Below are 17213 nucleotides of genomic sequence, written 5' to 3'. Positions count from 1 at the left end.
AGTCTCACAGATCTGTTGAAAAGCAAGACACAAGATGGATCCCTGTAGGATATTCTTTTGGGTATCTCTGTAGTGAAAGACTCCTGGCAGCTATGGCTCATTTCTTTCTGTCCTTTGCTGAATATAAAAACCCAAATGTTCTATGTAAAATAGGAAATGCATGCAGAAGGCCCAACATCTTTCAAAGGTCCAGACAGCTTTACCCAAAAGGCTGTGAAAGGAGTGGGAGTAAAAACATCCCACATTTGACCAATAGAGATGAAGAGATCACAGCAATTCAGAAAGCAGCCCAGGAGGATTCTTCACTTGGTTTCTCCTGCACCCAACAGAGCACAGCATCAGCAGAAGGAAGATGACAGTTAACATTACTTTCAAGTATTCTTGTGCCATCCCTCTCAAACTGTGGTTTCAATGTGACTGCTACCTGAACAACAGAAATGAGGAGGCACTTTTGCTATTGCTGGGCTAAAAAAATCACTATATTTAACCTTACACTGCAGTGGCAACTGCTGATTTTATTCTGGAGGCTTTTGGATCACGTGATCTAACAACACACTAACAATTTTGATGCCCATGGCTGTCCAGCTGGATTTTATTTCTGTCATGGTTTGTCTGAAAGGTATGGCTGTATGTGTGTGTATTCATGCACACACGCACTCATAGTGTGTGTGTTTGTGTGTGAGTGTGAGTGTGCGTGTGTGAGCATGCACACATATGAGCTTTACAGCCACTTCACGTTGCAGGTTTCAGTTTACAGGACTGCTGGTGGATGATCAGTCTGTCTGGAAGAAAAGTACGCCCACAAATATCACATGGAACTAGCTGGTTCTGGGCGCTGGTCCAGGCAGCCTCATTTAAAGAATCAAGATCATAGAAGCCTTTGGCTGGAAAATTAAAAAAAGAAAGTATCAGGTTTCATTCTGGAGACCCACATTCAACTCTTTATGGAAAATATTTTCAGGAAATACCTGTTGACTGAGCCTTTCAGTTTAACCAAACCATATTGCTTTTGCAAATAAAAAAGAAGGAAAAGAAAGAAGCAAAAGAGTAAAAAATATATAAAAAAGACTCTGCTTTTTGTCCCAGGGGTTGAATTAAATTAACTTCAAACTGAATCATTCTGTATTGTGTAAGAGTACAGAGAAAACATGAGTATAGAAAAATTAAGACTACAGAAAAATCATGCTGTGTATTATGATATGCATTCTCAGCTAATTATTAACATCTTTGCATACATACTATTATCAGCAAATTTCACTTTTTGGCTTTACTTCAAGTTCTGCTTAATGAGCATGTGTTATCTGGCTATGGCAATGAGTGGAAGCATATCACACTTGAGAATATGCTCTTTGTACTGCTCTGGAGAGGGGGCCAATTTTCCTTTTGTTGAAGTCTAAGCAAGTTTTGCCACTAAGTGGAATAAAGCTTAGGTAAGTCTAAAACCTTACAGACAAAACCTACAGTTCTTTTAAGTCACAGTTTCCAGTGAGGTCATTGCACTGATGCATCTATTGTCATCTGAACACTGAGTCTTACCCTCAGTTATTTTCCACTGCAGGAAGAGTGACTGCTCTGCAGGCCCAGGAGCATTCTTCAAATGCTCACATTAGATGTATTTTCAAGATTTTCAGTATAAAAAAAAAATGTTGTTTACTTTATTCTTGAAATGGACTTTCACACAGTGTTGTTTCAAACTGATTTCCAAAAAGGCCAGGTAGATTGCTTAATACCTGGATTTAGATCTTAAGAGTTTTCATTTGAAGTGCATGCAAAAAAAAATCTACATGGCTCGATTTGAAGTTGTATTTGCTTTGCCCTTCTCAAAAGGTGTGACAATACAGGAAAAGACAAAAAAACCTGGTTTTTCCTTTGAACTGTTAACAGCAGATGATTTTTAAAAGGATTTGTGCATTTAAAAATATTCCATGGTTTCTGTCATTGCCACATGATAGAGCTCTTCATTAAAAGCCCATACAGTTTTAATATGATTCATATCCAATGGTTCACATAACCACAATAAGCCTTAGATCTCTTAATATGCCTGTTCCTAATGTTCTTTTTGTTAGAAGAGCAACCAAGTAGTGGTTTTTTTTTTTTTTTGGCTGAGACAAATATCCCTTTTGCTTGCAGGAAATGAATGTGTATTTTCTGTACTTTTCAAAGTTTATGGAATATAAAAAAAAGAGAAAGAGAGATGACTTTCTCCTTGCAGGCATGTCTTAGGCATTCCACAAACAAAACACTGTGTAATCAGGGCAGTGGTTGTCTTCCTGTGACACTTGAGTTTTCAGAAAAAGATTTATGTAAGTTATAAAAAGTTTTATGTAAGCAGCTAATATTTCTAAGCCTTTTTTTTAACATTGCCTGTTCCATTCAACAACAGGAGTAGTCCCTCCTCCCTAAGCTGAGAAACTGTGAGACATGCAGTACGTGTATGCAGTCTCTAGGTCAGTTATAGCATTTACCAGATGATAGAGAGTAAGTCTTTCGGAAAAAGAACAACACTGAGATTTTCTCAAGGCCAAGAGCATGAGGCAACTGCAGGGGGAACAACAATTTTAGCTCAGGCTACAGAGCTGATCACGCTTGCATCAGCGGGCATTTAGGAACAGATGCTGGAAGCAGGTCAGTGTTCCCTGGGGAACTGTGAGCACACACACGCACCTCACAGGAGGTGCATGGTGCCTGATATGACTCATTGCATAAATGGGAAAATTTTCTGATTCATATCTGGGAGCATTCTGCTGGATTGTTCTCTCAAAGAGTGGTTGTGTTTCTGCTTCCACTCCTTCAAATTAAGAATAGTGCATTTCAAAATAACCTAATTTGCCCCTTTGTATGCTCCTCTTTCAGATGGAATTCTCATTTTCTCCATCTTTTTTGCCACACAACATGTAATAATTAAAAAGAGCTTAACAACAAAAAGAGCAAATACAATGAAAATGTCTTTTGAACCTATCTTTTACTGCAGATTCAATTGTGCTGCTTGGCATCTGTTAACCAAGTCCTGATCTGATTTTATTTGAGCTGCGATAATTATTATTTTGAACAGCTGGTTAGTGTTCTTAGTGATCCTGCTCTCTTCTGTGTGTGTCTTCTGGGGACATATTTCTTTGTACTACTGTAAACTGATCTATGTATGACTCGTTTCACAGTGAGTTGTAGGAGAATTATTCTACTTTTCCAGACATAAGGGGAAGCTGTGGGAAATGATGGGGAATATATAAAAAAAAAAGTGGGTGAATTAACTGCTTGTGAGCAAGTGGTCCAAACTTGGCACAAAGTAGCTCAGGCCAGTTGGCAGGGCTGGGGCAAGGATCCAGCTGAAATTGTGAAATAACTTTATGTGGGAATGGGGAGGTCCTAGGAGCAGCTTTCAGGCAAAGCACAGATGAAATTTCCTTTTGGTCCTACAGTAAGCACGCACCCCTGGGATACGTCTGCGAGCCCAGCTCTGTTGTGTGCTGGGCATCAGCAGTTTCCACTGATGTGAAAAAGTGCGATCAAGGCATCTTACAAAACAGAACCCACAGCACAATCACACATAATTAGCAGAAATAAAATGTTTATGTTGTACTACATATATTTTTTCCCATTGTGTTTGTATTATAATCTTTCACAAAGAAAGCTTCTAAGAATTGTAAATAAAAAGGGAACAATAACATCCACAGGATGTTCATTGCAGAAAAGACTGCATTTTTATCTATAAATATATTTTAATAAACCCTTGAAACTGCAGTATATGTTATAGGTAGATTTTAAAAATTCCTCATTTTCTACCAGTCGTCATGCGTGTAGTATTATATTCCTTATTTTACCACAGAACTCCTACTTTTGAGGTCACTCACTGTTTATTACTGCTAAGTGCTGGTGTCAGGCTTTTTTTATAACCATTGCTATAGGTGTAAAATCCAGCTGAAGTATCTACCCCCATTTTGCCTGAAGGGTATTTTTTTTTATGACTGTATGTGTCAAGTCTGCATATTGTTCTTCAATGCTTTTTCTCATTTTAAAACACACCTGTTTACAGCATTGAAAGTAATCAAAAGTGATGCTGTGAAGCAAGTTGCTAATCTTTTTGCGTTTTGATTCGGAACATACTGATACATGAAGAAGACTGTCCCAGGAGGACTGTCCCACAAGGTAATGACTACTCTTACTTCTCATGGATGCAGCACAAAAGGAGAACAGGATACTTAACAGAAGCTTAAAACAAGCCATGATGGCTACCTTCTCTTCAGAGTAAAATAGAGGGAAAATTCTTGCAAACCATTAAGCTACTGCTTAAATATTTTTTTCCTTCCTCCCACTTTCTTCCTCCTATTTCCTCATTTTATCTGTAGTTTACCTTGTATGGGACTGACTTCAGACTATTTGGGCTCTGGCATTCTCAAGTGCTTGGGTAGCAGCATGTCATTCTCCTGGTGCCATTTTGTCAGGCATTGCGGCTTATGGATACTAATAGATTTTGTTCCATACTCATGGCCACATATGTAAAAAATCACTGCTGGTGGCTGTCTTGTCACTTGTGCCTGCAAATAACAATTGTGAAGAAGAATAAATATTGTTTTCAACATTAATTTTGAATCAGAACAGCTTTGGATAGAAACAATCATGTAGATTAAGAAACCAATTCGTATCTGTAAAATCAATGGAACTGTTTCTATCAGTTTCATTTTGTCTATATTCAGTCTTGAAGTCTGTAAGAACTATTGCCTCATTAACTGGCCACCTAGAACAGGCAGGCTCCTTCTGCAGATACTACGCTGAAAATTCATGTGTGTCACTTAATTAATACTTAGCTATGTACACTTTAGCTCTTTTCACACCATCAAGTCCATGGAAATGCTGAGTCCTCACGTGCAGAAACAAGTCCTCTCTTTGATCAGGTTGCTGCAGTATGGTGTCCATCTTAAATGTTGAAGCCCCTTTTTTATCTACCAAACAGAAGTAACATGGAAAGCAGCAACAAAAGCTTCCTCCACTGAACTGCTGATATCTACTACAGTAGCAGAAAGACACTATCTCCAGGCAGAACACAGTTAAAAGTGCTGTGTCCAGCCTTAGCATCCCTTTTAAGCTGGACAGTGAGGGAAGCTGTCTCAAGCTTGTGATTGTGGTCCCTAACCCCACATTACTTCTGCCACTGGTCAGTTAGCTGGCAGAATTCTTGGCCTTGAAGGATTAAAACTGATCCAGGATATATCCAGATAGAGGGGCAAAATAGGAACTGTTGCTTGTTGTCCTGAAGGCCTCAGTGTGAACTTTGCCAGTGACTGCAGCGAGGGCAGAACTGGACTCTAAGCAAGCCATTGTTTCTGCACTGCAGATATGCTTTTGTTCTCGGAGGAAAACAGCTAACAGAAGAAAAATATTCCTCGACCTCAAACCCCACAAATACATATTCTAAGCTTGAAAAATATATAATTACTGTGGTATTGCAGATTATGGATTTGGCTGTGTCCTTAGGCATGTCCTGGGCTAGGCGTGGTGTCAGTACCAGCCCTGCTCCAGGAGTAGCGTAAAAATGAACTGCAGAGACAGAATTTTGAGGCACACTGATGGTCCCACAACTACCAGCACTTCCTGCACTCCTGACTGTGGAATACCAGTAAGAGATGAGCTGTTCCCTGCCCTCATAAAGGTAGAGGGACAACCATGCCAGACCAAACATGGGAAGCCATCCTCACTCAAACAAGGGAGGTGGGGATTTAATTTTTTCCTCTGTTGCTCTGTAAGACAAGGCGTAACCTGTTCCAGTATTTATGACTCTCTCTGTCAGCCCATCAGTGTATTCAAGAAGTTCTGGGCAGCTCTTCTGTACGCTACAGTCTGAAAATGTCATTAGTGAGCAATCTGCATAAGCTTTCTTTCCTGTATCACACATGTAAACTCAATTACATGAAGAAATACTACCCTACAAAGCGTATTTTTGCTGGGAAAAGTTGGACTTCGTCTGGAAAGTTCTCACAGTGAATTGAAATATAACTTATCCAAAGACAGTCTTTCAAAAGACATTTTAATCCTTTTAACTTTTGAATGGAATTTCCTTAGCTATCTTTACTAACAAGGTATTTTATATACTTCAAAAAACAAAATATATATATAACCTTCTCTTCCTATTCATAGCTGAATATAGCAACAGCTGTTTTAAGAAGGTCCTCTAATTTCTTATTACGAATTTTCTCTTACTTTCTTACTTCAGCTTTTGAGCTAGACCTTGTCTGATTTGGAGATAAGACTCTGTGTACAGATACAGAGTCTTCTGAAGGCAGTGTGTGTTTCTTTGTAGGCTCTGGAGTGCTTTACATAAGGACACTAAAGTCTAAACTCTTGAGGTCAGGGAACTCATTTCAGTGTACGTCCTTGTTATGGGTATGCTTATAGCATTTTACAATTTTCTAAAAAAATGCTGTGTAGAAAACCACCAGGAACACATTTTTCTCTTTAGTTTTCATTAACTAGGTTCCTGCCATTCAGTAAAACAGATTATTTATTGGCTGAAATCTAGGAAAGAGCAATTTGATTTGCATTCAGTTTGTAAAGACTCTTTCTATACTACCAAAATAGGAAAAAGGAATGCTAGTACAAATGAAAATCATGCTTACTTAGCCTGCACTGCCACAATCCTTTCCACCATATGAGGCAGTATAATAAATGTTTAGCTTCAAGGAGACTTGAAGTCCTGTTATGAGGTAAAAAATCACTTAAAAAATTAAATATACAAAATAAATTTAACAGATGCACAGAAATATTGTTGTCAAAATCAAATAGATTTTCATCTTAGAAGTATTTCCCTGGTGAATGGAGATAGCCTTTTATCTCTGACTGTTTCATTCAAATCCATTACACTTGTTCTAAAGTCATTGTGATGTCCTACAATTGAACAACTGCCAGAAACGTGCAAGATAAAATTTCGTGATCTCTATCCAGTGCAATCTGGATACATTTCCACAGTTCTGTGATGGTCTTTTTGGTAGCCTCACCTGAAAACCTCAAGACTGAATGGGCAGTACTGTGTTTCCTCCAGATCCTGCCAGAGTGTTTAGTTCTGTGTTGTGACTGAGCAAAACAGGCCTGCAGCTAAATAGATAATTCTGTTTTCCAAAGTTATCAATCAGAATTGATTCATAACTGAATCCTACTTGGTGAAAAATAAAATGTTTAAGAAATCTATTAAGTACAAATGTCTCTGTTTTGTAACATCTACAATTAAAAACTGTATTTTTAAAATTAAAATTTAAAATTAAAATTAAAGGGATCAGATCACTCTAAGGATGGAATTATTTTTTCCAGAAATGTAGTGAGTTTGAACCATCACCACACATCAGACTATATACACAAATACTTGTCTAAAAATGCACACGTGTTAAAAAGCTGAAGGAGAATATCCTTGCTATTGGTAGTAACAGCCCTCTTGTTGCTTAACTGTGGAATCTGAGGTATGATGGGCTTTATTTGGAATTTCTATTGCTGATGATATTTATCCTTTTTCTTTATTTTTTTTTTATTCTCTCTTCAGAGTGTGCCTATCCCAAATGTCACATCTGGAGGCCTGCAGTTTGAAACTAAACTATTTTTGGAATCACCACAATTTTCCAACCCAAACTACTCACAAGGCCAGTGGCTAGGCTGTCTGCTCACTGCTTTGTTTTTCACTTTTAAAGAGGGTTGTAGGGCAGGTCTGTTCCTGAGGATATGTGTTATTATAAAAATACCTACAAATACCTAACAGTGCAGTTAAGTTAGGCTTTCCTCTGGTGTCTCACTATTTCCTTTTTTCTCTAAGACTGCTAAATATGTCTGTGTGACCATGAATGAAGTTATTTAGCTCAGAGGGCTACGCAACTATGTATTTTCAATAGACCTGACATTACTTGAGGTTAGCCCCAGGCTGCTGTTATGGTGTTACATGAGGTCAAATGCTCCCATGCTACGCAAAGTTTTTAATTTCTTCTTAAGTACATCCAGTAAGACAGACTCTCAAACTCCCCTCCATAAATATTTATCGTCCAGGACTGCACACACCCTCACCTTTCTTATTTGTTTAATTATCCATGTATTTTAATGAGAGGACAGGACAAGAGGCCTCCTGCTCTAGACCAAGCTCTTGCCATAAGCTTGATTTGCCCAGGGAAAAGAGGTTCAGGGAAAGACTGGTAGAAAGACTTCACAGCAGCATTGTGTTGTATGAAAGCAGCCCTTTCCACACATTTCTTTCTGAAAAGTAGGAGGCATTTTGCATAATGGACAGGGATAAGCTGTGGTGTGGCTTTCATGACCATCCAAAGGTACATTTCACAGCCTTCTGGAGTGCTTTCAGCCACTGCCCTGACAAAACAGCAGACTAACGTTAGGACTGGCCATATGCCTGTGTATGAAGTTTCCCTGCACAGCAAGGTAATTCTGCCAGATGATGCAAGTAATTAAAGATTTTACTCCACTGGAAGCACTGGAATATCACATTTTACTCCTGATGTGCTATCTTTTACAAGAAATATGTTGTTATAATGAACATGGCATTTGTGTAAAAGCAGAAAGGCAGGAAGCTCAGTCATTCCCCATGATAATATTCAATAAGATTCATTCAAACCATCCATTCACTGTCCAGACTCATCTAACTTTCTATATTTGCAAATACGTTTGTCAGTATTCTCCTAAGATGACGTTCAAAACTGCTGCAACTGAAGCAAAGTTTATCATTGACTTCCCACCTTCATCAGAATTACACAGCACCTGGAGGAGTTTTCATTTTAACAAGTGGTTCAATGCTTTTATGCTTGAGCGAGACACAACATCAACATGTTGTTACACAAGTTTTCAAGACTTACGCTGTGTTAAAATGCACTACAGTACAACAGAGGAAGATCACGGAAATCTTATTTTTAGGCAGTTAACTCGATAACAAGAAAACAGCAGATGGCAGCACCAGACGCTAGTGACATATCTGATGGGACTTTAGGATCAGTGTTATCTGTTGTCAAAAAAACTGCGACACATACAGCCACAGCAAGTCATTAATACTCACTTACATGTAGCAAACATTTTGATCTATTAAACAATAAAACCCACACTCTTCTCTAGTGCAAGTCTGAGTTTCAGTAATTCCAGACATCAATTTCATTGTCTGGGGTATCACAGCAGAATCCAAAACAGAATTTCTGAGCTGATGTGATCCTTGAGAGCCTCTTAGAGCACAGGCTGTTGTCTGTTTTACACAGGCAGATATAGCTGAATCAGATGTGTTCATCGATTTTGACAGTGAGGACAGTTAGTGGAAAAGATGGCTTGCAGAGGCTGTTGAGTCTCCAGCTCTAAAGACATCTAATGCCAAACTGAGTGTTTTCGGTAATATTACTGGTCTAGTTGACTGTACACTTGCTAAGGGAGAAAGAGCTCCAGGTCAGAGGTGCGCAGGCAAAAGTGCTTGCAGTTGTAAAGTTAAAATGCCCTTCACATGGTGTACTGCCAAATCAGTCAGTTCTTTATTTTTAAAATGAGAATAATCCAGGCTTTTAATTTAGGACATCTTTCATTGCATAAATTTGACAGTAGCATTACAGTTTTTAAATACACTTATATAAGGGTTGGGTTTTTTTCAGTTATTCCTTCCCTCTGAAGTTTTGCTGAATCAGGTCCTTAAACAGGTACTTAAATAATTCACTGTCACAGTGGGTAGATCTGTTAAGTGAAACATGGACTGCCCCAAATGGTTTCCTCCCGGCATCAAAGCAGATTGCCATTTCATTTCACTATTGGTATTTTTTAGCAGATTTAATAAGTAGCTGAGTAGCTGGTAAGGTGAGCAAAATTACAACCATACGCTGGAAAAAGATGAAGACTGTGGAGTAGACCCAGACTTTGTCCCTGTCCATAGTGAATCTGCACTCCTGTAAGCTTAGTGCTTTTCAACATCCTTCAATGTACGGACCTTTCAAAACTTTTAACTGGAGGTGGGGACCCTCATGCAGAGAATTTAAACCTGTGGAAAAGAGACTTCCTTTGACTACTTCATAGAAGCAGTCTGCCCGTCCTGAACAGCCCCTGGGATCACATAATATTTCTTTCACTCTTTCCATTCCTATCTCTGCCCTTAAAGTGTACCTCAGTACAAAAGGACAGCTCTAAAAATAATAAAATCAAGGACCTCTGAGAGGTAAAATCCCTTCCTGAAAGTCATCATTAATAATAAAGTCCTTCAGAGTCAATTACAAATGGAAAGCTGTACAGCTTCATTATTTCTGCTGCAACTTATGAATTGTAACTGCTTGGAAGTAAATAAGGAAACCTGTTGTTCACACAGGAGGAAGAACAGATTTGAACACATTTCGTTCTGGCTCTGCAGAGCTCACAGGAGTAAAAAGTGGTAATAAGATTACTGTTCAACAAGTCAGCAGATGTGACTGAATCCACACAGGGAACAGATGTGTTGTGCAAGAGGGCAACATTTTTACAGAGTCACTCTCAATGCCAAACCACACTCTAAGCTTGTTTTTTTAATGAGGTTTTAAGTATGGACATTCCCCCTGCCCCTCTCTTTTTTTTTTTTTTTTTTTTTTTTTTAAACATACAGGGTAGGGTTATGTGTGATGGATGAAACTCTCTGCTTCACACCCATGTCTTTCATAAAAACAGTCACCTTTAGAACAACGCCAGTTCTTTGGTAAATGGTGCAATGCAGTATTACACAAGTACACCTCCTCTCCCATAGTTATAGATGCACCTGTGCAGCACTTTGAACTGTTTGTGGGTAATTTGAAATTTGCTGATAAAAGGCCTGAGGAGTGGACCTAATTTGCTAGTAGATATCAGTTAGTGGCCTCAAATAGCATAGTACAAAAATGCTTCACATTGTCTTTATTCTCATGTTTTTCAGGGTAATGTTATTATCTCCATTTTATTCAGCAGCTGCAAAACTGAAATACAGCACACTGACTTTTAAAACATTTTTAGAAATGCTTTGCATAGCATCGCATTCCTTTGGTGACTGAGAAAGCTAAATCCCAATTTCAAAAGTAATGTAGGCCATCAGGAGTCCAACACCCACTGGAAAAAAAAGAAAAGCCTTTTATTTTAGACACTGGACCTAAATTTAGACATCTATCTTACAGAACTCCTGGCCATAGGACAGCTTGTGCAGATACTAATGGAGAAAAAATATGCCATTTTCCAAAACTTTGTGTAGCTTTTGGATAATGTGAATCAGCTTCTTAATTCTTGGATCCTGAATCAAATTCAGTGGAAAAAAAAAAATAATGTGCAGTCTTATTTATTTTGTTGTTGTTATATTCCGAGTTGCTGCCTTTGAACATGCAGTCCTCAGTAAATTCATGTTCCACACCAAGGTTAAGAATAACAGTAAAAACTGAAAATCACTGCTGTGCTTACAGGATAATGAAACATCATACTTCATGTCAACTAAATACAAATATCTAATACCTGCTAAAACATAAAACATTCAAAGCTTGCTTAAGCCGCACAACAGAATCTCCTGGGGAACTATAGCACACAATGGTCCCTTATGGGGACATAACTGACAGAACCACAGTGAACTCAAATATTTCCTTTCAACAGGAAAATCAAAAGAAGTAGGAATACGTAATGTCCCTTATGCAGGCAGTATTCTCCTTTCCTTTACCTACTCTGTTCTGAAGGAAAGTGATTTTAAATTTGATAGGAACCTGGTCTCTGTTGGAGTGCCTAGCTTCAAAATGCATCCACACCCTTTCATACAGCACATGCTTAGCAATTTACCTTGTCTAATATGGTGTCCTTTCCTTGGCAGGTCTTAGATGGATCTTCACTTGCTGAGCCGGACTGAGACCTTGGGCCTTTGCCAGATCTATGAGGGCTAGAACTTGACAGCCCCACACCACTGCTACCTCGTCTGCAATGTTTTTTGTGCACAGTGAGACTGTCAGGAAGGAAGGCTTGGCCACAGCTTCCACAGGGCAGGAGCTGGATTTGAGCACTATGATAAGCTGCCTCATTTTCAGCTGTAAGCATACAGGAATCAGCAGTAGGGACTTTGGGTTTCCTGGGCTCCGGTCTTCTGAGATGCCTTGGTAGCTGACTGTTATCAATAGACCACTTCTCCAGGCACTGGGGTTCATGTATAGAAATAGACTGTGACCCAAATTCTCTGCCACAGATATAGCATACCCTGAAGCATGGTCTTCTTGGTGGGATGATGGGCCTATTCAGTGGCATCCAAGACATGTTTGAAGAACCTGACTGTTTTGATATTATTGCAGTGTCTGGTCGCCTTTTCTTTGGTCCAGCTTCTAGATGTACTACTATGGGCAAAATTCTGGGAAGATCTGACACGTTAGATGGTGAAACCTGCTCTGAAGGCAAGATGCTAGACACACTAGCAAGGGCTTCTCCAGCACTTGGCAGAGCATTACAGGCTTTGTTCACATTCTTTTTCTTGACATTTGTTTCCATGAAGGGTACAACATTCAAAGAAATGTCTCTCTCCTACACATAAAGGGCTTGGGAAAGTCTGTTAGTCAGCGTAATGCTTCATCTTAATTCAGCTTCATGGGCCAGAATACACTGGGAACTTCAAAGCTCAGTAACTGCACCTAATGGCCATTTCAGCAGGGAAACACGGTTTCTGTGTATTTTTGTTTTGCCTTTTGGTTTTACAAGTTCCTGAAACAAATTAAATCAGATCAGATTAATAAACACTGTATCTCTTGTTAAGGTTACCAACCAGTGGTTTATCACAAGGATCAGTTTACCTTAACTATGTCGTGTTTTCAAACAGTAGACAAATAGCATCAAATATATCGAAACCCTAATGATCAGGTGAACAATGTAAATCCAAAATTCTAGTCTCAGAGGGTGTAAAGTCATGAAGGTCATGAAAGAAAGTGGGATTGCACAAAGTGAAGCTGCTGAAATACATGTGGTTTTGAGTATAATTGATATGTTTTATTTTCAGTTACTGACAGACCTGGTATTTCTGACAGTCTTTAATTTCTAAGTGATTTATGTTGATAGTTAAAAATAATTTCAAGAGAAATGAAAGTAAGTCCCTTAGTAGAGGGATTTTAACGTCCAGTCTCCAAAGGGACAGTCATCAAGGAAAGTGTTCCCAGTCTATAGGCTGAGGAAATTATTAGATCCCTTTACTCAGCACTTGTGAGGTGTTATCTCAAATTCTCTGACCAGAGCTGAAGCTCATGTCATATGAGAAGCTAAGGGCACTGTGTTTGTTTAGTCTCAAGAAGACAGTGCTAAACATATTTCAGTTTTTCAATTTGCAGTCTATTTCTGTATAGAGGTAACTTTGTGTTCTATCACTTAAATGTTCATTTCTCACAGAGACAATCTCTTGTGTTGGTCCTCCAAGGATCAGAAAATAAAATTTAGACTGAAGCATGTTACCATAGAGGCCATTGTTTTATTGCAAGAACACAAAATAACTAGCAGGCTAGTTTTATTCATAAGCAAGCAAGAGCTTGCACAGATAGGTGACTGCCAAGGGCAGCAAGGTCACCACTGTCTACTTTATCTATAATAGAAGAAACAGCTTGCCCTTACCAAATATTCCAGACTATCTTGATGCTTCCAAACTTTTAGGGGGCTCCTAACTCCCAAACTTACCTACCCTGAGACCTCAACGATCTCTCTCAGATCACTTTCTCTGCTGCAGCCAAGCAACCCAGGTCTGCTTTGAACTGCTTTTTTGTCAGGTCACCATGGGAGGCTTTTCTCCGACTCACAGCCTTCTCACCCTTATCACTCCCACCTTTGAACCCTGCAGCTGAATTTTACTGCACCCAAGGGCAAGGACACAGTTTTGTCATTACCTTTGAGATGACAAACTTAAATTTTGCCTGTGCCACTGAGAAGCACTGAGCTGATCTAGTCTCTCATAAATATTCTAGGGGATATCTTAAGGAGATGGACAAACATGAAAAAACAAATTATCATGAGGTTCAAATGATGAGTCCTCCTGCCAGGCATGCAAAGATATTTAGATTGCTGCGTTTACACTGCTTGCTTAGCTATTCACAAAGTTGCATATCCAGTGACTTGTGACACTTTCTCATTCTACAAAATCTCCTGTGAAGCTCAGATTTGTTTGTATTCAAACTAGAAACATGAAGACCAGCATCTGATCTGTGATTTGTACTGGAATAAACCTCTTGGCAAACAGGTATGTTGCAGTTAACCATTAAAAACAAAAATCTTGAGGGATATTATATTAGCACTCAAAGTTATCACCTGCTCTGAAACTCTATTAGACAACTGCAGTCTGTGGAAAAATATGGTAAAGTACAAGGCTGTAGCACTCTCTCATCTCTGAAGCTATAAGGTAGGTGTATAATGCATGTTACAAGGCTATACAAAACTATAGCACTGGAACTTCTGTTTCAGATAGCAAAAACCCTATTTTGTCTGACTCCTACACAATGTATAATTGTGAAATATCCAGTGGAAAAGCATAAGAAAAACTAACAAACAAATGTTACAAGCAGTTTGGACAGTAGCAATTAATAATACTCAGGCAGCTGTCTGGCTTCACACTGGTGCTATCCCATTTTTGCCCTCACCAGCAATGTTCCCTTCATGCAAAAAACTTGCTGTGTACAAAGTATTATAAAAGCTATTTGTACAACAAATCCCAAAGCCTTTCCCTTGTTTTCTTTTTAGAAGCTCTAAATTTTCTATCTTAACTTCATAGAAGTTTGATCACTTTGTACCACAAATTGCCACTGCAGGAGTTTGCCAGTTTCAACATTATGCATGTGATTCAGTTAGGTGAATGGTTCAACAATGTATGACATTTAAATTTGCAAGCTAACATTGAGGCTACTCTATTGCAAAGCCCTTTCAAAGACTGGGAGAATTTCCAAGGAGTGTGGCCTGCTAGATGAATCCAAGTTGGGAAGTAGCCAAGCTCTTTAGGAGGATGAAGGGAATGGAAAGCCAGGGAAACATTAAAGGGTCATGAAGGCAGGGGAGATAAGGGTTATTGGAGGGTCACAGGAAAGGAGCATCAGAAAGATCAGCCACATTTCAGGGAACTTCTGAACTCTGCAAGGTCCTATTTATGTCCTATTTATTTATTTATGTCAGAACTATACTTTCTGCTACCTGAGAGGATTCTTAAAGCAACAGCGGACATCAAACTGCCTGCAACATAAGAATGTTAGGTGACTAAATCTGTTACCATTAAGAATGAATCAGTCAATAAAAGATGCTATAAACAACTTATTAACAATATACCCTATTGTTGGATTTTCAGGCTTGCTATTGTAAATACTTCATAAGAGAATTATGCTTCCTTGTGGGGATTACACCATTTGGTCTACTTTTATTCCTGCCAAGTTGACCGTTATTATTTGGAAACTTCCTATAAATTTAGTGTGAAATGAAAAGGCATATGAGCAGTTCTTTTCTCAAGTTCAGTGGTAAAGATGTGGAAGTAAATCAGGATTGGGATTTAACATTTGTTTTCAAAGAATAAAACTTTCTTACTTTTTTCTTATAAAAATATTGCAACATGCTATTTAATGAAGTGGGAAGGCACAGCTGAGCATTGCATATAGCTGTGGGAAAAAGTTCGTCTCCTCTGTAGTTCCACTGAGTACGATACTTAAAGACAATCTCATGAACTGCAGTGACAGGGCACTTGCAACTAATGGATGAGTTCTATTTAATTGTAAGCAAGTGAAATACTACAGCTAGTTCAGCATCAGGCTGAGAGCTTCACTTTATCCAAAACAGAACAGAGTAAGAGTGCAGATAGCTCAGTACATCTCTTACCTTCTTGTCCTGAAGAGGGAACACTATTTTTAAGCTTATCCTAACCAGAAACTGCAACAATAGCATTCTTATCCTTCAGTATGTTTTTTATTTACTTCAGATAAGTAATCATATATTACTTATGCTTCAGTAATGCTGCCTTCTCTTAGCTGCCATGTGTGATTCAACCTATACAGCAAGTTGAAACTTATTGGCTGAAATGGCCTTCTTTATGTCTTCTTTCATGTCAGTGTTGGACCTTGGAAGCAAAGTTGACACATACGTTTCCTATTTCCTGTATGAAGCCCGTTTCTGAAGAGTCACCCTCTCTGTTTTTCATCTCTCTTCATTCTGTCATGTAAACAATTCCTCAAAACCCATTATAAGGTCATTTTATAAGCCTGGATTCCTTGATTGAATTGAACAAAACATACTTGTTCTAGCTGGGGGATTAAATCGGCTGTTTCCAATGAATCCTGAACACTACTGCATTTGACTTAGCTAGAATTCCACATGGAGTCCTCCCAGCTGAAAAAACCAGAGTTTACTTTGTGGAAGAACACATTGCATCAAGCCTGCTTCTCCCAGGACACAACCATGCTTATTCAATGGACAAAATACAGGAACAGTTGTGACAATTTGGGGAATCTGTTTATGTGCAGTTTATTAATGCTGATTGATATCACAGCTTCTCCATGTGCGGCTGTACTAGGCTGTAAACTCCATTTAAACTATATGGCTGGCTTAACAGTCACTGTTCCCACCTGCCAGCAGAGAAAGGGACAAGAAAAATCCTTGTACCAGATAAACACAGAGCTAAAACAAAGGTCACAGAGCTTTCAAGCTTATACATCTCAGAGAAATACCCCTTGGACATGCTTCACTTCCTCTAAAGGCAGAGATAATTTTTCATGTCTGAATTTAGAAGGGAGGACCATAAACAAGCAAAACAAATAGTGGAAACAACTGATTCCTTTACTATTTTTTAAATAGTGTTTGATAAAGCTATGAAAAAGATTTGTGTGAAGTAATTGGTTGAGGTGGCAGTGTCTTACATCCAGGAGGCTCTTTGGAGAGGTCATCTGTAATTGGAGTGCTTATAAGATCAGGACTCACACGACAGTTATGAGAATGTCTGTGTGGGTTGCTCTGCCTGAGGAAGTGTTTGACAGGCCACAAAAATACATTAAATCTAGGTGAAAACATGGCTCCAAAATGCTGGCATCCAAACATAACAGCCTGGTGGAAGCCCAGATACAGATCAGGCTGTCAGTGTCAAAAAAGGATAAATTAAATTTAGCTTGCAAAAAGGTACTGGTTAGTGTAGTGTCTTGACTTGAAAAGTTCCTGGATGTATAAGCCTTTATTTATGCAACCCCCCACTTCACTCTCAGTTTTCCCTTTGTTTGCCTTCAATACTACACTAGATGTTGTATACCCATTCTGCCTGC

General features: G+C 38.8%; 1 protein-coding gene across 1 annotated transcript; it reads right to left on the bottom strand.

Moving 5' to 3' along the window:
- Window positions 1-732: 732 nt before the first annotated feature.
- Window positions 733-12447, bottom strand: LOC119141459 (zinc finger protein 474). Its single transcript, XM_037373822.1, is given in 3 exon segments — window positions 733-884; window positions 4349-4532; window positions 11755-12447. Coding segments are annotated over 3 exon segments (1029 nt in total).
- Between the last annotated feature and the right edge of the window lie 4766 nt (window positions 12448-17213).

Source organism: Falco rusticolus, chromosome Z, assembly GCF_015220075.1.
Source record: "Falco rusticolus isolate bFalRus1 chromosome Z, bFalRus1.pri, whole genome shotgun sequence".
Taxonomy (NCBI): Eukaryota; Metazoa; Chordata; class Aves; order Falconiformes; family Falconidae; genus Falco; species Falco rusticolus.
This window is presented reverse-complemented; position numbering and strand designations above follow the sequence as displayed.